Source organism: Uloborus diversus, chromosome 5 (genome assembly GCF_026930045.1).
Source record: "Uloborus diversus isolate 005 chromosome 5, Udiv.v.3.1, whole genome shotgun sequence".
Taxonomy (NCBI): domain Eukaryota; kingdom Metazoa; phylum Arthropoda; class Arachnida; order Araneae; family Uloboridae; genus Uloborus; species Uloborus diversus.
This window is the reverse complement of record NC_072735.1, coordinates 126,993,965-127,016,250: the sequence shown is the minus strand read 5'-3', so window position 1 is coordinate 127,016,250 and position 22,286 is coordinate 126,993,965. Positions and strand designations below refer to the sequence as shown.

The 22,286-nt window shown below is 32.4% G+C and overlaps 1 protein-coding gene across 1 annotated transcript in view; it reads right to left on the bottom strand.

The window, feature by feature from the left end:
- The window catches only part of LOC129223130 (uncharacterized), a 408,522-nt gene that overhangs the window by 169,151 nt on the left and 217,085 nt on the right, over positions 1-22,286 (bottom strand). Inside the window, exons 36-39 of the mRNA XM_054857696.1 lie at positions 17,368-17,482; positions 7,382-7,584; positions 5,706-5,874; positions 5,302-5,358 (exon numbers count right to left, since the gene is read on the bottom strand). Coding sequence (XP_054713671.1) covers positions 5,302-5,358; positions 5,706-5,874; positions 7,382-7,584; positions 17,368-17,482 — 544 coding nt within the window. The remainder of the gene's footprint in view (positions 1-5,301; positions 5,359-5,705; positions 5,875-7,381; positions 7,585-17,367; positions 17,483-22,286) is intronic.

The window sequence follows — 22,286 nt, the reverse complement described above, 5'->3', positions numbered from 1 at the left end:
AGTGCGGGGGGGGGGAGGGGGGGCTCACTTCCTCAAGGGGGCTGACGGCCCCTAGAAATTGATGGAAAAAAACTAGCATTGAGACTTATTAACTTTTACAAATAGACACTGGGCCACTAGGGAGATACCCTACCCATTTTGTTGCAGAGGGCCCAAAATGTACAGATCCGGGCCTTAGCGCAATTCCAGAATTGCCACAATCTATTGCAACTGAAAGAAAACACTTAGTACTTTTCTACTGACACCTATTTTTATTGAACAAAGTACAAAAAAACTATCTCAAATAGAACAACAAATGTAAAAACAAGTTTGGAGAATAAAGAGCAGCATAAGCTTTATGCTGCTGTTTAGTTAGTAAATTGCTAGTCCGTCATCAAAGCATTAAAAACATTCTTAGAAAGCTATCAAATAATAATACAATAATAATAAATTAATAAATAATAAAATAAAATTTACTGAAGAAAGTTTAAAAAAACAACAAGTGATAAACTTACAAAGGTTTTTTTACAATGCTCCAAACCAAATTTGGCGTACATTAGTGGTCAAGATAGACAGGTGGTCAAGTTACAGAAGTTTTCGTTCATTATATAAGATAGGACTAATTCCGTTCCTGACAAAAGAGGTCAACATAGACAGGTGGTCAACTTACAAGGGTGGTCAACTCTACAGGTTTTACTGTACTTAATTTTAATTTAAAGCCTAAATACTGTACCAATTTTATCCAATTATTGTTACACACATTTTTTTATGTTTATTTTTTCAAGAGTAATTAATTTTTGAAGGGAGATAATAAACTAAGATTATTAATGTACTTCTCAAAGACAGCAGAACATTTTTCTCTCCCCCCCCTTTTTTTGGTATGAAATTTAAGGATTTGGAAGAATAAAAAACTTGTGCAGTTTAAACTTGAAGAAAAAAAAGAAGAGAGAGAAGGGTTTGTTCCGGTATACAGAACCTGCCCTGAGTACAATTCGTATGCTTGTTGTCCAAGATATGAGGATGTGCATGGCCCTCCTGAACTTAATTCATTTCTTTTTTACACTCATGATTTTTTGTCTAACCCTTTCTCAAGAAAATTTAGAAGCTCCCATGTTGATGTCTGTAGAGAAGGACATTTTAAATCAAATAGATTCAGAGGATACCATTGATGCTGTTGCTCAACAAAGTAGACTTTTTTGTAAGAAAGATTAATGTTGTAGAAATGTGTTTCTTTCTCCCGATTTCTTTTATTTTTATCTTTAGTACCAAGTAGTCTTTAACGGATATTCATAATCTATTACTTTTAAGGAAAAAAATATGTTACATGCTTTGAAAGAAATGTTTTGATAAAATTAAAAAGGAATGTTGAAAAATTTAAGTAATTATTATGTCTTAAATACTGTAAAATTTTGTTTCCCTATCTTTTAAAGAGATACACTAAGTTATAGAAGAAAAAAAAAAGGTTCTTTAACCATATTTTAAGTATTTAATAATATTTCATCAAATAATCTTTATTTTTGAAGTTTTTTTTCCTGTTAACTGATTTGTAATGCTTGTTTATAGATTTTTCTTTCTTAGCTAGATTGATAAGTGCGATTGCTTTAAGTGTTTTTGCCCATTTTAATCATAAATAATGTATCTATTATTACTTATATTTTTAATGTTACAATCTTATAAGCAAAACTAAAATTTCCGAATCTGAAATGCAGTATTCCCAGAAACTATTAGTTTTTAATTTATTAGTAGTACTACCATATTGCAACTAGTACGAAAAGTACATTTTTAAAAATCGTATCATCATATACTTTTCAATTTTAATGTTATTATTCAGTGTCAAGTTGATAAATGCAATGTTTAAATTCGTTAAATAGCATACTTTCGAATTTCGGATAAAATTTTTCCGGATAAAATGATAAGATTTAGCACTAATTTGAAATTTACAAAGTTATTATTAGATTTTTCAGTTTGACGAAATTAGGGTCTTGTATGAAAACATTTTCACTGATTCATGAAGAGTAATATTAATTTTGTCATTTTTAGTTTATTACTCTTGAGTAACTTTTTTCAAATATTATTTCGTTTTCATTAATTTTATTTAATTTATGTCATTAAAAAGGTTTAAGTCGGACCATTTCTGTGTTGTGCTTTCTTTCGTTACTTGATTATTATTTATTTTCAGCAAGCATGTAAACTCGTACAATAGAAGTATAAATAGTTATATTTTTGGTTTAAGCGGTTGAGTTTCACTTTGTTGAACATCTTCGTAGGTTAAACTCTAGTTGAACATATTTACTTACGAAAAAGAATACGCACATCTTATTGCTTTTCCCAATACATTTCTTCGTTTTCACTTTAAATCTTGGAAGCTGATAAATAAATTGTTCTTACTTGAAAACGTTGTGTCAGTGGAATATTATTATTAAAGGCAAGTTAATATGTAGCATAGGCCACACATATACCATAAAGCACAAGCGCTGCCAGAACTTGCTTTCTGTGGAGAGGGGAGGGGAGTTTGGTCATAACCATCTTTACATGCATATAAACTACCGTATTAAAATTATTGGCAATATAAATCTACGTTAAAACCAAGGGCCTTGGGAGGAGACCGCAATCCCCCCCCCCCCCCCAAGTGTATATCCCATGATTTTCACTTTAGTTCTTAGAACCTGACAAATAAATTTCACTCACTCGATAACATCTTGAGTGATACCTTTGAAAATCAGTTTTCTCACTGAGACAAATGGCGACTTTTTCGGGCGAAATTCTTTTTTTTTTTGTATATTAATTCGGGCTTATCCGAAATTTCCGATCAGTTCTCACTGTCTCATGATCTGTGATGTATTCATTCTGAACGGATATATTACGTTTGGTTTACATGAAAATTTTCATTAGTTTGAATACGTACAATACAATTTTAAGAAAAGACTTTTTTAAAAAAAAAAAAGAGTTTTTTCTGAAGGGTAAATAGTACCGCTCATGGCCATATGAGGTAGTGCGAAGCAAGGGATGCAAGAGGAAAATTTGAAAATTTGAAGATAACCAGTACAAATGGTAGGTGGACCTCTCCTCCGTCTTGGGGCAAGAGATAGTACCAGCAGCCCTGGTAGGTGCCGCTGTACAGCATGATTTAGAAGAAAAATTAATGAAAGCCTACCTAGGATGTAATCTTTATACGAATTTTACTCAAAACTTGAAAATGTCTGCTTACACCCCTTTACTTCTCACTGCCTCAAATGTATTACGTTTTGTTTTAAATAAGATTTTTATTCACTCTTACATAAACGAAATACTCTTAAATGCGGATTTTCAAAGAAGCCACACAGTTTTCAGTGGTTTTTTTTATTGCGTAGAGCAATTTAAGCTTGAAAATATTTTTGAAAAAGTTAGATCCTTGAAATATCATCTGTATATTATGGGCGTTTGCTGTATGCTTAGTTTAAATCAATCTGCCCACTAGTTTGCTTGAAATGAAAAGTTAAATAAGGATTTCTGGAAAAAAAAATCTAGGTATTTCAGCGGGGGGAGAAAGGTGAGGGCTGCTGGAGGAACCTCTTTTTTTTTTTTTTTTTGAAAAAACACACTAGAAACTTTTTAGGTTTGGAAAACTACAGCCAAACGTTTTTGGATGGGACCGGCATGAATTTTTTTTCCACATTAAAAGTTTAGGGCCAGTCCGCCCCTGCGCTTTATCGTGTGATTCTCGTTAGTAAAAATAAACAAAAATATTTGACGAAAGTTCGCGAATTTATTGTGCTACAAATGGCCAGATGTGATGAAAATGTGAAGGCAGTTCAAAACGAGCATGGCAGCAGAAGTTCCACAACAAGAATTGGCCAAACAAAAGGACTATGGAAAGGTGAGTCATTTTGTGCGTTTGATGGTACAAATCTTATCCTTTTTGCTTCCATGTTTGTTCTGAAAAATGTGTTTCAAACCTCTTCCCTGTAGACTGTATGCCAAGTTCAAACGTACTGGATCGGTGGAAAACGATAAAAAAACTATGGCTACAGTCACCGCTACTGTGGACACAGACGGTTTTTCGCTGCCGATAAGATCCGATCTGCAGAACCGCCTAACTGCTGTCCTTGTTAAAGATGGCAGTCACATCGAACCTCTATATTATTAATAGCCCAATATGTCCTTCCAATATGTCATTAAATTCTACTCATGTCTCTTGTTTGTTTTTATTTTTTCATTTGTTTCAAACATTACCCGCTGAGCCACCCTGTATGAGGCAGTGCGAAACAAAGGGATGTAAGTAGACATTTTCCAGTTTTGAATAAAACACGTTTAAAGTTGCGGTCCCATGTAGGCTTTCATTGAAAAGTTTTTCTAAATCATGTTGTATAGCAGCACCTACCAGGGACACTAGTACTATCTCTTTCCCCAAAACAGAGGTGAGATTCACCTACCATTTATATTGGTTATCTCCAAATTTTAAATTTTTGCACTTACATCCCATTGCTTCTCACTGCCTCATATGAAAATCTTCATATTCATTTCAATCCCTGTTCTGTTTCCTGAAGCTAAAAACAATTACAGTTTTAAAAACATGGGTGTCCCATGTAGCTTTAAAGCAAGGGGAAGCAGTATATTTTGACACTTGTACTTTTCAGGGGTGAATTTTTATCATTTGTCGCACAAACATGCCAAATGCTAACGTTTAATTCTCATTTCTTCCATAAAGTATTTTTTAAAAATACTTACGAGACGTCATAACGTTGGCAAAAAGCCCAGAAATACCTCATATTGAAGGAATTTTCTCTGTTTGAAACGAATGTAAGTAAACTAGCAACTATATGTGCCTAATTCTATTATTTGAAATATGTACTTGGACAAAAATATCCGCTACAATTTTCCTTTATTTTAATTTCATTTCTTAATGAAGAAAAACAAATAATTTAAACGAGTGAATTATAGTTATTTCACATACTTCACTGTTTAGTTTTAAAAGCTTGCGATTTTAAAACATCAAGCAACTCAACATTTAATTTCAAGTGACTTAAAATCGTTTAATATTATATTTAAATGATTCAATATTTTATATTCAAAATAAGCTTATTTTAATCATAAATTTAAAAATTTATATTGAAAGAGAATATTTAAAATCAGCTTAGACGAACATACGATTGTTTGAATTTTTAACACGAATGAATTATTAAAAATGTTGGAAAAAAAAGTTTAACATTAAAGTAAAACTTCTTACAAATTATCATTTTAAGAATAAAGAAATACAAAGCGAAACTGAAAATTTGAGAGAAATTGCATACTCAAAAATTCAGTGTAGTTGAAAACTGCTTAATAACACAAAAATATACGTACGCACATAAAGTGGAGTTGTTGGTTTTATTCGAATAGGCACTTGTGTCGTCTCTCCACCTAAAATTTTGATAATTTATAAAAAATATACATAATTTTTACTTAAAATCACTTAAAGTTTAATAAGAAATATAAGTTTTGAGTTAGAGATGAATCGAATTCAGACTAAAGCATTCAAAGGAAAACTGAATTCAGAAAATTAGATATTATTTGTTTAAAATGACATAATATGTTAAGAAGACTCTTGGAAAATACACGAGCTTGAAAATTAATTAGACACATTAGTTATCGCTCATTTTAAGGTAGTATTCATACACAAACTTTAATTAAGAGAGACATTCAATACCAAAATCAACAACTATGAGATATAGCAAAAATTAATTCCAAGCAGTGGAGAGTTAACTTACCACATGCGCAAAAGTATCTTATTTTATAATCTTGACATTTTCCGTCCGGCTGGTTTCGGTTTAGGCATCGAAATCCGGTACTCAGATCGCAAACTAATTTTTCCTCGTTTGTTTCTTTGTAATCCTTTCCAGTTTTAGAGTCGTGACATTCTATCGCTGTTATTCTTCCCTAAATTTAAGAGAGAGGTTATTTGAATAGAAATGAAGAAATGTCAGTTTGAAACTTTCACTTGTGGGTTTCATAAAATCGTAGAAAATGCTACAACCCTTACTACATACCCTTGCAAAAACATTTTAAACCATTTCGCAATATTTTCTCCCTATAAAAAATGTTAATTATTAACGTTAGTGGTAATTTTTTTCAGTTTTGGGCAAACGAATCAAAGAACAGCTTAAAACTGGCAGTTTCAAGGACAACTTAAAAGAACATTTGTCATTCTTTTAGTAGTTTCCTTAGTTTCCACACATTAGCCTCATTGTTTAATTTTCAAGAAAAAATGATTTGTAATGTTTTACTAAATTCATGACGTTTTACTAAATTCATGACGTTGACCTTGCCAACAAAACGCATGCAAATTTATTCGAGCCATGTTATTCGTTTATGATATGATGTGACTATGACTGAGTATGAGAAAGGTTGTTAAGAAGATATGTTGATTGACAATTTTACAAAATTAGCTACTGGAGTTAATTAAATTTATTAAATGAATCATGTCGTTTTATTTCATATCAAAGAGCTAATTTACAAAGGTAATACCAAGTATAATCCAATAACAGAAAAGTTCGTTTATATGAATGTGCGCTTTGACCAAGGAAGCAAAGTGGCCACATTCAAGTGCTTGACAAAGAAGATGTTAAAAATTACAATTGCATTATTTGATAGACAAAACAATTGCAAAATCATCAACTGTCAAGTGTGGCAGTCATAGATAATTTTTATTACTACAGTATTAGCAGTGATGTTCCCATCCATTTTTCTGAGGGTATACTCCCAGTGATCATTACGCACAATATGTGTATGCGATCATATGCATAATAAGTCATAATATGAAAATTTTTAAAGCTTGAGGGCGTTGAACAAAGTTTTCGATCACTTTTCTACATATAAGGTAGTGAGAAGCAAAGGGATGTAAGAGGCAAAATTTAAAATTTGGAGATAACCAGTACACATGGTAGGTGAACCTCTCCTCTGTCTTGGGGCAAGAGATGGTACTAGTAGCCCTGGTAGGTGCTGCTATAGAGCATGATTTAGAAAAAAAATCAATGAAAGCCTACCTAGGATGTTATCCTTAAACGCGTTTTACTCAAAACTTGAAAATGTCCACTTACATCCCTTTGCTTCTCACTCCCTCATATGTCTAAAAAATGTTTCAGAGTATGCGGCGTATGTGGGTGGAGTATATCCTATGTGAACACCACTTAGATCAACGAGTCAATGTGTCACTTAACAACGATCGAGAATGTGCAGCTTAAAACTAGTTTTTTTTTTTTCATGTAACTGCTTTATTTAATTTATGAAGCAATTTGTCAACTGACAATTACCAAGAATGTCAGAGAATATTTTTTGTGATGTTAGTGCCCTCATTGATCACTAAAGTAATTTGTCAACTAACAGATAGTTAGCACAAGTGTCAGTCAAAGAATAGTTTTAAATAAAAAATACGAGAAAAAATTACTTGAAGACAAAATCCTTCCGTTTGCTTCAGTATATGTGGTCGAGTAGTTTCTCTGTCACCATTTTTCAGACCTTTCTTAGGACGGCTTTTATTAATCCAGTCAGACCAATACGCACAAGGAGCAGGTGTTGTGATGATACCAGTTGTTGATTTTTCAGATGTTCGAGTGACGTAAGAAGGTGTAATTTTCCTTACTTCGTATGCTATGAAAAAGAGATAATATTTGTAAAAAATATGAATAGCTTTTTATTCACTCATGAGAATTACGGTTTTTGGAAGTCATACAACTCAGTCAGAAATACCGTCGATTAATTAGTGCCATAATGATTTAAGTCTGGTTGAAACAGGGAACAAAATTATTTTTTCATCGATCACTATAGTAAGTTTAGATTACCTGCAAAACTCTCACATTTCCTATGTGTCCAGCCGTCAACTGAACCAGAAAATGAAAGTAAAAATAATAAAAAGAATGTTGGGTTGCTTCAAAGCGTATAAAGTATTATCGTAAAGCTAGCTTAAAAAAGGAGCATTTACTACTTATGTATTTTGTTATATACAACCTCTGACAATAAAGATCGGCGAATAGCTATGTAACATTAACGAAGATGAAATATTAACGACAGTTGTATTACTGTCTATTGAAATAGTCACCTCCCATAACCGTGCACCGCTGAGATTTGCTATACATGTCTTAGAAACTTTGCAAGAAGTCTTTAAGAAGTAAAATTATAAAGTCTCGTCACGTTTCGTTGGATTTCAGAGATGTCGTCAAATCTCTTTCCTTTCAAAGTGAGTTAGAGTCATGGGAACAGAAAGAAGTCTTGAAGATTGAGATCTGGAGAGCATGGTGGGTGTTTAATTTTCACCACCCTCTTTTTGCGAGGTACTGTTTGCATAAACATCATTGATCTTCTGTTCATTCATTTCCCTGTTCAAAGCTAAGAACCAGCGCACTGAACAAGCATTTTGTAAAACAGGTATTACACGGAACGCAAACGGCGTTCAACTGAACAAAGATGGGAGCAGATGGTGAACACTTGTTGCTCCAAAGTGCAGCGTTTTGTTCCATAAATGTTGACAGTTCGGTCGTTCTGACTTCATTCACTGAACTTTATATTCAGAGGTTGTACTTGCTCTTTCAGAAGAAATTAAAAATAAATTAGAATCATTTAGGACGAGCTGACCTATACGATATGAGCAACTGCAGTTTCATACTTCACTTGCTTTATGTCTAAATAAATTAAGTCTTCTTTTATAGTGCTCCACCATTTGCACAGATGTGGCATTTTTCGCATACATTTGCACTTTATTCCGAGGGTTTCAAACTTTGGCATTTAGTTTTTGTATAGAGAGTGTTTCTGATCTCTTGGGCAAAACTTTAAGGAAGGATAGTACACATCTGGACAAACATTAAAATAGCAAAAATAATGGTCCCAAACGTCTTCCGAAGGAGATCGGCGCCATTAAAGTTTAGGGTCCAAAATTTCAAATGATAATAAAAAAGGAAACATTGGTCGATTCGTTTTCGGTTTCCGCTAAAATTATATTTTTTATAAGTATTTTCTTAAAAATAAATTTTGAAGATATAGGTTAATTTTTTTAAAAAAAGTAGTGTTTCGTACTGAGTCTTGTAAATATCTTTGCAATAATTCTGTTGATAAGGAGTCATTAAGTAGTAAACTATAAGCTATAAAAACATTTTACAATTAAAAAATAAGTATTTATACATGTTCTAGGAATGAATTTACGGTAACTCCCGCAACAAGTAGAAATCATTATTTTTTAATTACAAGAACAATTGATAGAAAGTGGATATTATGATACATAATGACTCCTTATGATTAAATATATAAAAATCAAAAGCCAAGATTTTAGATTCTCGAAATAAAGCACAAATATATCCGTAAAAATATCCCACTTGTTGAAGTGGATTGCGTAAGAGCCAAAAACAGTTAAACATCAACCAAACAACATATCTGTTGCTTATTTATCAGTGTTCTTCAAAACAGGTTTGCTACAAGTACTATTAGCAACATACATCAATCAAGCATCACATCTGATCATCACCGTACTAGAGTCTACGCCTGTTAACTGGCAAGGATACATTTGATGACGTAAGCGCAGATCGGCTAATTTACCTTTAAAATTTCTCTTTAGTCCAACGAAAATTTTTTTGGTCCACGAATGTGTTGTGTAACTTTGCAAAGGAAATTACTCATTCGTTTCCAAAGGAGAGCAAAAAGCGTCATTTTTTCCCTGGATGTATACGAAGTGATCCATTGGATGCTAGATTTGGGAAATAGTGCTAATTAGCTGGATCATAATAACATAAGACACATTTGAATCCGATTCATAAGTGTGGTTGCAGCAATGAGTCTTATGGCTCCATATGAGTTTTGTAGCATTGTGAATGATTATTGTTATGATGAATTGCCGAGTGAGATGCACATAAGTAATATCTGCCTCATCTTATTGATGTTTTACCTCAAGTACAAGAACATAATGATGACAAAAAAAAAAAAAATGTGATTCTGTGTTACCTGTTATATTATAGTTAACTGGACATTGCATTTTCTACATTAAAGTTTCTAGTGTGATGTCGGCTCAAGAAAAACTGACCGTCGATAGAAAATTATCTTTGAATTCTTCGCAGCATTAGATAAAAAAATTCCTGACAGAGAGGGTTAATTTACCTTTATCCCGCATGTAAGAAATGTAGTAGTTTTGTATATTTACAGCATTGGGTATTCAAAAGTTGCTACCTTATCTACTTGGGTAAGTATTTTTGATATGTTCATATAAGAGTAAAAACTTGCCAATCAACATTAAATGAGTATAATTTTGATTTTGTTTTCCTTTGCCAACAGTATTTGAACCAATTTAATGCTTTAGTAAATAAAAGAGAATTTTAGCTAACGAAACCTGTTGTATTTTGAAAAGTTGTTGCTACGTCTAATAAGTCTTAGAAACGAAAGTTTCCGACACTGTAGAAACAGCGTTAAGATTTGTTTAATTTAGTTGGCGATTTATTTCAAAGGAATCATACACGATTTTCATTTATCTTGTTTTTTTCTTTGGCGGACAATTTTCTTTTTTAATAGCTTAATTCAATCATTTGGAAACTACTTTTTATTTTAATGCAACTTTTAATCTTATTTAATGGTTTGTTTTATTATAAGTCCATTAAAAAACAAAATAATGCAGGATATTGCCAAAAAAAGTAATTTGATTGCAAGTTTAATAAAACTTGGCAACAAGAAATAAAATAAAAAATAATCGACAAGATGAAAAATATGCCTTTTGAAACTGTACTTCTGCTACACTAATACCTGCCATACCTTCACGATATATATTTTATGTATAAATATATATGTAGTATACTTATGATTTTGAAATTTGAAGATTTTCCGATTTAATCTTAATAAAAATAAGAAATGTTAGCTTTTGATTTAATTTCTTGTACATTCAACCTTTTTATTTTAAAGAAGTAAATCTTTTTACCTTTCTTGAAAAGTTAAGTGTTCATAATACCTTCCGTCAAAAGAAAGGTCACTTTCAGGGCCAAATATTTTATTCTATGTTGAAGGTGAAGACGTGAAAAGCAATACTGTGTCAAATGACGCACTATGACAAAAATCTTACCGCCATATAAGTTGCATTATTAATTGTTATTAAATGTTTCTTAGAAATGTAAAACTCGAAAAAGAGTAGCAAACATAAACGATATTTTCATGTTTCGCCATGGTAGAAAATAAACAAGTTACCAAGTAAAGTGACGCACCTATAATAAAGAAGTCTTTTTGGCGGATTATTATTGATGGATTTTTTAATGTTGGTTTATTTGTTTTCAGGATTATTTTAATCTACTTTTTATGTTATTTAATGAATTGGTTTTTACTTGGCGGGTTTTAAAAGCTTAGTTTAATTGTTTGGTGAATATTTTTTCATTGTAATGGAGAATTTAGTCTCATTTTATTGATTGTTTTGTTAAAAATTTAAAAGAAAAAAAAAGTACATGGATTTGCCAAAGTAGTTTCTAAGTAATTTAGGCTCAAAATTGAGGCAAAGAATAACATAAAAAATTCTCGCCAAGTTAAAAATTGCGTCAAAGAAAATCACTCTGAAATTTTCAATAATTTAAAGGTTTTTTTTGTAATTTTAGGAAAATATCGCTTACTGCGGATTTTGAATCCAACTTTGATTTTCTGTTTTGAAACATCAAATACTTGGAGATTAAAAGAAGCGGTGATATGAAAAATTTAACATGTAACAGGATTTCCGTAAAACAGTAATATGGCTGATGATCGGCCGATGAATGATGACGTCATTTTTCAGTTCACAGGCATTGACTCTAGTGTGGTGATGATCTGATGCTTATTTTTTAGTGTTCTTCAAAGCGGATTACTACACGTACTAGTAGTACCATACATCAATCAAGCAACACAGTTGATTCTTATTTATTAGTGTTCTTAAAAGCGGATTTGCTACCGTGGTATCATACATCATTCAAGCGAGACATCACATCTGATGCTTATTTTTCAGTTTTTTTCATCGCGTGCATACTACACGAACTAGTGGTATCAAATATTCCTTCGGTGAACCAAAATGTCGGATCAGCTACGTAATATAGCAGCTTTAGCATAAATTAAAGAAACATTTGCATTGCACTTACGCTCCGTTACCACCACTGGTTTCGCTCCGATCCTGGTTTCAGGGACTACGGTGCAGGAACAAAACACACGGATTTCGTAATCTTTGCACAACAACCCTTTTGGCATTTCGCTATTCAGGCATAGCATTCCACCAGATTTTAGATTACAATATGTACTCTCCCCGGAAACGCGTTTCGAATTCTCTCCAACTTCCCGGCATTCAACCTGAGTGACATTTTCCAGATTGCAACTTATTGCTCCTTCAGCGAAGATATCTTCAAGAAGTTCTTTCTCTCCTTCATCGTTGGGAGTATGGAGATTCACCCATTCTGTCCATCCGTCTTCGCATACAGGCTTCTCTGGAGATGATGCGACTATTTGTTGAGAAAATAGGCATAAAATTAGGAAATGAGTTGTTAACACTTAATGAAAATGCATGAGAATACAACGATTCGGGATTCTTTAGAAATAACGGCGATAATATTTAGATCCGTTGTGTAATATTTGGATAAAAAGTGAAAACAGGTAATATCTATGTATCACGAAAAGGGTTTGCGGAGAATAAAATAATTCAAAACTTTCAGGAAGTATTCACTGATGCAGAAAAAGGCTATTGGCACCCATTGAATTAAAAAAAAAAAACCCAAACCAATATTTGATGCGATGCATTTAGAAGCAAAGGGCTGCAAGCGTCAAAATTAAAAATTTGGAGACAATCAGTACAAATAGTAGAAGAATCTCTTCTCTGTTTTAGGGCAAGTGTTCTGTTTTAGGACGAAAACAATTCAACCAAAGCCAACGTAGGATCTGGACTTAAAATGCGTTTTACTCGAAAAAAGTCCACTTACATCTCTTTGCTTCTTATTGTCTCATATACATAAACTATACTTAAAGAGCTAAATAATCATTCTTTAAAATTTCAAACAATATTCTTCGATTTCGTCCATAAAAAACTTTTTTCTTTAAACAGTTCATTTCATGGTTTTTTCCTACTTGAATAAATTTTACGTTTTCTCCCGAACATATTATCATACAGGCTCCTGGATATCAACGTCCTGCTTTTGGAGAGCACACTGTCTATTGTGGTTGGGATATGGTGATGGAAGTGGCAAGAGTAACAATGCCACCACTACGAGTAGAGGTGTATACTTGCAATGGTGGTTTACTACTCAGAAAGAATTTTTCACTCGGCTGCAATATGATTCTGGCCAGTTTGAATTTATAGGAAGTTTGAGTCACACGTATTGGTTTTAGGGAAATAAAAAATATTTAAAACGTGTGTGTAGGCCTAGTTATCACCTAACGAATTTTCGACGAAGAACTGTCATTTTTTTTTCAGTTTCGCAGGTTGAATAAGTTTATTAATGGAAGCATTTTTAGAACAAAGGATCCTCAACTGTCGGTCACTTTAAAAACTTTCTGGTGCGTTCTATACATAGAACAACAGCGTCGTCTTCTCTCACGTCAGCAGCTATCCCTGGAAACCTGAGCCAATTTCATACTACAATAACAAGATACCATTAACTTTCCAACAAATTTATCAAAATTTTTAAGAAGTAGATGCAAATGTGTAACTTCTTCTGGAGCAACGACAACTTTCGGTTCGTAGTAACACCATGTAAGTGTGACCTGATGATTTGAGACTAAACCACTCTTTCTCTGATGATAAAATTCTCAGTTTTTCTTGTGTTTGCCCCTGAGTAGAGTTATCCATTTATCTTTTCTTTTTCAAAATTTATCTGACGATTTTTGCCAAGTTTTTTTTGCCAGGCCAATATTTGTGATGTTAGGAGATCTGTTGTTGTTGTGAAATTTTAACTAGAAACCTTACCGGAAATGAGAAGTACAACTACACTACTGTATAAAGAAATAAATAATATTTATAAATAGGCACTCGGTAAACCAGTAGAAGACACAACTGTTTCTACATGTAAAGGTTTTTGAGGTTATGAAAGAAGTGTTAGTACTAAGTGAGCAAATACTGTCAGCGGAGAGCTATGGTATATATCACTGCATGATTGATACTACTGCCTAGCAGAAACTGTTAAAATTAGCTTAAAAACTTCTTCCTGATGGAGCAGCTGGGGAGCATCGTCATGTTGTTGTGAAGCACATGACAATGATCTCCACACCATGACATTGGTTCTACAGAAAATGGAATGTAGTAGTATACTGCTATCTATCGGTACAAGTTTCAATACCGTGTCCCCAACACAGCTGAAACAGCCTTTCTCCAGATACGGGAGCTTGATGTGCAGGATCCAGTATTTATTTCTGTTGCAAACGATTGATAATGGGGTGGTTTCCTTCAGTCAAAAGTACTACTTTTAGTCATTGAAATGGATAGAATGAGCAAAAAAAAAATAAATAAATAAATAAATTTACATGGACCCAGAAAATACTTTCATTTACCCAACAGTTTTTTTAAAATAATTTTTTAAACTGCCCGATTTTTGAAACAAGGTGTGGTCTTTATGACGTCACAAATGATGCACTTTGGCGCACCTTTCTACTACGTTTCCACGTTATGATAATCAAGCAGCGAATTAAAATTGCGCTCTACGCTTGCTATCAACCATATCGTTGCCAATACACGTGAGTAAAGATGCGAATTAAATATTTTTTTCTGTGAATGGCAACATTGAATAGCATTTCATCATTTGTGATGTCACACGACAGAAGTGTAAACAATGAAAGCGCAACGATTTAAGTAATTTTTGAAAATATTAAACTTAAATAAATTATTTAAAAAATGGTCAGATCCTATGTTTTTAAGCATACTCTTTCAGAAAAAAACTTTTAAAATTTTGGAAATGACCCCATTAACTGACGATTTTTGCTGATTATTTTAAGAAAAAGTTTTTCTTCTTATTATACAATACTTAAAGTGCTATGCTTGCTTTTATTTGCTTATCTTCTAGCGGATCTATTAAGCAAATAAATATCCAAAGGTTTTATTTCTGACACATTTCAGGTCTCAAAATCAGCGATTGAACGATTTATTATAATTCAAAAAGGAAAAATTTCATTTTGAACTTTAGCGTAAGAAATAAAATTCGAATTGGAAGACTAACATTTGGATGCTGCTTAAAGAGAAGATCAATAGAATTTGATACCAGTTTCCTTCATGTATAATGAAATAGGACTGGTGGGATTTATTTTAAAATCCGCCTGAGGTGAAAAAAGAGCGAAAAACCAATAAGTCACAAACGCATGAGTTTACAAATTGCAGTTGTTTGGATTTCCTTGAAAAGTAGAATGGGGAAGATGTTATTCTGTACAGTATTTGTAAAGCTGATACTTGGAGTAAAGAATGCTTTTGTAAAGGAATAAATACCAAATAACTGCTTTTTAAATATTTTTTATGAAAAATGAATTAGATGTAACTAGATGCAAACTAAAGAAGTAACTGGAAAAAAATAAAATATCGTTTAAAGTTTTGTTGAAATTTTAACTTTTGATTTTTTATTTATTTCTTAACATTAAGTTATGTAAATGTAATTTTAATTCCTTTCAGTAGAAATGGTTAAATTAAATATTTAAATTGTCGTTGTTGAGAAATAAAAGTGCTTTTTCAGGAAAACGAGAAAGAAAAATTTCTTTTCTCGTTCGTAATCATCAAGAGATTTTCGTTTACGTTTTTCAATTGAAATATTTCGTCTGAGCATGCGATGTTAAATCTTTTGTTATGTTTTATTTTAAAACATTTGAAGTTGATCATAAAATTAAGAATGAATTTATATTTTGTATAAATTTATAGTAATCGTTAGTTAGATGAAAGCATACAGAATGTAACAAAAATACAGGAAAATAAACAAGTACGCAACTAACACAGTTGTTTATAATCTCGTTGAAACTACATAAGCAGAATTTAAACTCGCAGAAGAAAAAGCGAATTTCTTTTGACTCAATACAAACTCAAAGTATTTGTGTGCCTGATGTTCATTTTTGCTATTTAAAAACGTCTCATTATTTGTATTTACAAAACAATTATACTAATGTGTTGAAAAATAAAATGTTTACGCAATTTTTTATACAGTGATATTAATAGCATTAACATTGCAATGTTTTTCACTAACGATAAATGTTTCAGTTATAGCTATCAAGTGATCCGTTACTCGACCTTATAGCAGTAAATTCAATATTAACTAATAAAACACATTAATTCTTTCAGGAAATAACAGTTTTTCAAAACATAATTTTGTTGATTTTTATTAATAACCTGTGACAAATTGACTATGTATTTCAACATAAGTTATCATAATTTGGACACGTAACAGAAATTTTTGCTTGAAAAATGACTTTATAAAATCTTTACTATTAATAATCTGACTATGCATATTCATGTATATTCCCATGTCCGTCAAACAGTCACTTCTGATTGGCTGCTTGATGACGACGTCGTCACTGGTACGTTACATTGGACCCATCATCAATACGCACCGCAGCGACTACTGATAGACTTATTTTATTTTTGCACTGACGGCTTATTTTTTTGGTAGTTAAAATTTAAGTGATTCAGCTTACATCAATGCAGTTTAGTATTTCAATTGTACACCTATTTTCATTGAAATTAAAAAAAAATAATTACTTTAACGAGGAGGGCGTTGGTGTTTGTATTCGAATTAAGAAAAATCTGTTGTATGTACTTCAGATCTTTTCGCAAGCAATTTTTGAATTTTAATTTTTCATTTGAAGTCAATAATTAGCCCTATATAACCACAGTATATCCGAAACAATAAAAATATTTTATGCTTTTACACTAGTTTAAAGCTGTAAATTCAGCGATAAAAAATATATTTAATACATGAACATTCATCTTTCTTTTTAACTAAGGTGCATTTAACTGCAACAGACTCGGACATTCAAATTTTAATTTTGGTTTCAAACTTTTCATGTATATATTGAAAAATTACATAGAGAAATGAATTTAAAATCAGTTAATTTTCTTATATTTTTTAATGGTTTAGATTTTACACTAAACGAGGATACGAAAGAAATTTGGTTTCTAATGAAAAAATCGTAGATGAATACTATGAAAAGTTTAGAATAGCAATAAACGTTTCAATAATAAACCATTTGAATGAAATAACAATAATTATATAAACAATCCTTTTTCAACTGCTTGTAGTATTTACGGTTTTCCTACAACTTACTGAAAATTATAGCAAACAAAAACTATAATCTCAGTCTACAATTTTTTGAAATGTATCAAGATGACATTAAAAAACGAAATAAATAAAAACTAGTTACCACCGTCTTTCATGTGCTGAATTTTAAAGATTTAAGTTCTTCAACTATTTCAGAAACATATTTGTGCAAAATAATTCTTACCGGTGGATACCGTTGGCGCTACTTCAGGCTCTTTACATTCTATTGTAGTTGAGCAAATAAGAGAATTATTCAAGCACTGACACTTTTCACAACCATTAGTCACAACTTCACCTGGCTGTAAATAATAAAGATTATTTATATTTTGAAAGCATGAACAAAGCAATGAATAGGATAAAAAAATTTTAATTTATGATTTACGGCTCATAATTGAGATTGTTTGCTGCACCATTTCAAACATGTTTTTCTGTGTATACATAAATATGTTCTGGGATATGCAAATCAAATGATTGAAAAATATTTTCAGTCTACAGAAAAATGACTGTTAATGTTCGTTTAAACTAAAAATGATTAAATCTCCCACCAAAGAACGTTTCAAAGAATCATTTACACAATAAACACTACAACTGATGTTACATTTGGTATCACTATCTGCTAAGTTGTAGTGCCAAATTGTGATCCTACACAATCTGTGGCCTCACAATTTGGCACTGCAACTCTTACTACAATCTTCTGGTGTAGGAAGGTTCTGATGAACTTCTATTAGTTACCAATTCACTGACAAATTGCACTCCATTAGAAGCCTTGCTGACAGGAAAGTTTGGCTCATTCCCCCGAGTCATTCTTGGCATCAAGCAGACTGCCCTGCAAGATCCCTTGTCATCGATTGCGATAGATATATTCAGACAACACTTTCACGTTTCTTCAGTGGCCACCTGAAAGCACTTTCGAGAGAGGTGTCGAAATACATCGAAACTGTATTAAGTGTCAAAATGAACCGGCATCACCGGCGCTTACACTGTTTAAAAAAATCCGAAATTTTACTGTAAAAGTTACTGGCATCCATTTTGCCAGTAACTTTCACCGTAAAATCCTATTTTACTGTAAAATTTTACGGTAGAATAAACGAGAGTTAAAAAACGCGAAATGCGAGCTGAATGTTTGAATTCGGGACCTTTGGATTGGCAGGTGACTTTGTTGCCCACCATACGAGTTGGGAAACATCGAGTAAGGGGAAACACGGTGTTGTGTGCTTTGCACTGTAAGTCACGTAGTGTATCAGTTGGCGCTGCAGTTGTTTATTTTTTTCGGTACAATTTGCTGTAAATTTTTTCTGTACTGCAAACACTCCATTTTCCAGTAATATTTTCCATAAAAGTTTTCTGAAAAATTTAACAGTGTATTCTTAAGTGCCTGGGGTTATCTCTTGAAGACTTATTCAAGTCTCTTATGCTTGTTTTCAATTTTCTGAAAGTGAACGGGCTCGTGAACTTCGTCTAGTATATTCCTAGACAAGCAGAGTAGTAACATCAACAATCTTCCATTGCTATTAGTAACGGGAATGTGCTGCGTGGGTAGTTCGTTTCTTGTCCCCTTATTCCAGCACATTGGAAAGTCCAAACTATAAATGCAAATTAAGCTCACAGAGTTGTGTAGTGGTCGAGTGTTGACTTCTTAGGCCCAAAATTGTAGGTTCAAACCTGACGACAATCGGTGGATTTTCAAGACGCAGAAAATCGACAGCGTCCATCTCGTATAACTATGTGCCAAGTAAGAGATCTTTCAAGTACTGTACGACCACGGATTGCATGGAAAGGCAAACATCCGGTTTACCGGCAAAAATGGATGTATCTATTAATTTTGAAAGTGAGCGGAACAGGCGCATCAAATTTTTACTTTTCCCCCTCATTCAGATAAACTCGTCTGAATTGGATATATGCCAATTCCATACAATCCATGGTTGGACAGTACTCGCTTGGTTTTCTCTGCATTAGTTTTCCTCTATACTACATAATAGACATAGGGAAAGTGTAAGGTAATTAATAAAAAATAAACACCCTAAATTGGCACATATTTTGCTGAGATAAACTTGCTCTTAAAATATTTTTAGAACGATCAATACAAATTTAATTACATCAATTGTGAACTAATAAGTTTGTTACATTAAAGTAATTAAAGCAGATCGAACTAAAAGTTATAATTCACATAACAGCTTTTTCGATCATGTGCAGTTATGTAAGTTTAGAGCTGAAATACGTAATCACTTTTCAAAAAACCTCGTCTCTTTTTTAACTGTGAAAAAATTGGATGAATAAAAGAGTTAAAAGAAATATTTGAGTTCAAAGAAACATATTTCCCAAAGCTTAGGGGAGAGGTCCTCGAAACGCGATAGGTAGGCAAAACGGGATATTGAGCCTCGGAGCTTGACTGGTGTTGCTATCTCGCGGGAGACAGGCTAAACTGGTTACCGACCGGCATGACAGCATTATCAGTTGATCTCTCAACGCTATCCACGTGTTTCGCAAAGAGATATTTTTTCAAAGTTTTCAAGTGAGATTTTTATTTACTTTGTGCTTTTTTCGACTGCAGAACAACTATCTTTGTGCTTCTCCGCCTTTAGGAACAATTCCGGTAAGTATTATGTTTTGTTCATAGCTCTTTTAACAACATTTTCATGCATTTAAATCAGGGTTGGCCGGATTGGACCCAATGGTTTTTTTTTTTTTTGAAAAAACCCATTTAAAAAAACCCATTATTTAACCCACTTTTGGATTTTTTAAAATTTTCTGAGAAGTTTCTTAAAAAATTAATTTAAATATTTTCACAATTTAAACTTCTTTTTTATTTGTTCTTCACCACAGACAATGGACATAAAAAATAAATTTTGAACTTTAATAGTATTTCTTAACTCTTAATGGCATTAAAAAAATACTTCAAAGATTTTAAATAAATATATTTAACTTTTTTCTTTAACTGGTCAATAAATAACTCGAATTATCTTGACTAAGACCTGCTACGTCTGATTTTCTCAATATTTGTAGATTGTACAGAGGAAACTACTCTAGCTAAAAGGTTTTCATGTGAATTATTTTCTGCGAACCAACACGTCACAAATCTCGAATAAACAAGGTTTTTTTTTTTAGAAATTAACAGGTGTTACAAATGGTCAGACAGAAAACAGAATAGGATGTACAGTATTTTCATTATCTTACGAAAAAGTTTAATATTTCTTACTCTGTACACAGAAATAGAAAAACAGGCAACATAAAATTCAAAGAAATGTCTTGATTAAGCTATAATTCAGTAAAAAAGGACTGAAACTACATGAGTTTCTACAGTAGTTTTGTGTAACAAAATGAAAAATAATAAAGTAAAATTCAAAAAGGAGTAATTAAAAACGAACAATAGATTTTATCACTTGAGAAGTAACTTTTCGCCTTAACTGTTGGTAATCATGGAAACTAAAAAGTCTGAAACTTCACCATTCTTGGGTTTTGTCGTCTTTTATACTTTTTTCCAGAAAACGCTGAATTTTCCAGCTTTTTTTTTAGCCCAAGACAATTTTTGTGCTTTGTTCATATTCTTACGCTACAATATGTGACAGGTACCCACATTTTCCCTAAAAAAGACAAAAAAACCCACATTTCTTTTAAAAAACCCAGCTTTATTTGGGTTTTATTTAAAAAATCCAAAAAACCCTGGGTCCATGGGCTTTTTTTAAAAAAAAACCCGTGTTTTTGCCATCCCTGATTTAAATATTTCTAGTGAGTCACGGATCAAGGGTCAGCCATTTATGTTGTCAAAAGCATCACGGTCTGGCAAAACGGGACACTTTTGGGGTGCCCAAAACGGGATACAATTTTGATGTGCCCCGTTTTACCCGACCAATTCCATTAATGTTTAAGCAATGTGTTTAAGTTATTTTCATTGAAATAAGTAATAAATTAAAATGTCATACCTGCCAACATCTACTGAGGAAAAAATCCAGTAGATCATTAAAAAATACAGTAGTGTTTACGACGGATTTTTCGTTCTTAGTTAGGAAATAAAAGAATTTTTTATTTTCCTTCTTAGTACAACCAAATGCTCCTTACATCTTATACACAATCAAGAGAAATGATCAAAATCCAAGAATCTCCCGGAAAAACCAGTAGAGTTAACAGGTATGAAATGTGTACAATCAATTACAGCAAATTATTTTAATTTTAAATAGTTATATTTTCGAAATAAAATAATTCACTTTACTTTTGGGGTACAAATAATTGGCCGGAGCTATGTACAAAATTTAGTTATAGACAAAACTGTAAGTCGGAAAAATGTTTTGACCAAAATTTTAAGTTTTAAATTTAAAAAAAAAATGTTGGTTTTTTTCAAAAATCTTTTTTAGGGGCTCATACAAAGATCAACCAGAAAACTACACCTTGTGCGCACTATAATATTATAAAAACATAAGCTAATCACAACTAAACTTTGACCATATTTTCTTCGGCAATTTTTAAAAAGATAATAATTTATTTTGGTTTCGCAACACAAGATGTCTCGCAATTATCAGCGAACTTCAATTAAAAATAGCTGCGGGATGAGCAGAGCGTGGCAGAGACTGTTCGAGAAGTTTTAGAAGGGAGGATGGATTTTCTGCGAACTCCCCTTTCATTTAATGTCTCCAAATTTACACTGGAGATAAAAGTGTAAAAAGCTCGCTTAAATGCTTTGACACCAGAAGTGGCTGCTGTAAAAAAGCTGGGCAGGTTTGAAAACGTCTTTACTAAAGATCAGGAAAAACAGCTAGCTCAACATGAACTGATATTAGAAGAAAGGCTCTTTGGAATTAACCTAACCGATTTGAGAATCCCAGCTTTTGAGCTGCGGGTAAGCACTGGTTGTACAATTTTCTTGGAAGAAATAAAACCCTTAATCTGAGAAACCCTAAAGCTACATCAAATGCTAGAGCAAAAGGTTTCAATCGCGTTGTCGTGTAAAAGAACGAGAAAGAACTCAAGAGCTAAAAAAAAAAAAGGACTACCAAATCAAATCTTTTGAATGTTCCGAAAACAAAACAAACGAGTCGTAAAAGAAAACCAAAAGATGCAAAACAAGCGATAAAGTTCAAAAATGTTACTCTAAACCTGAAAAAAAAAAAA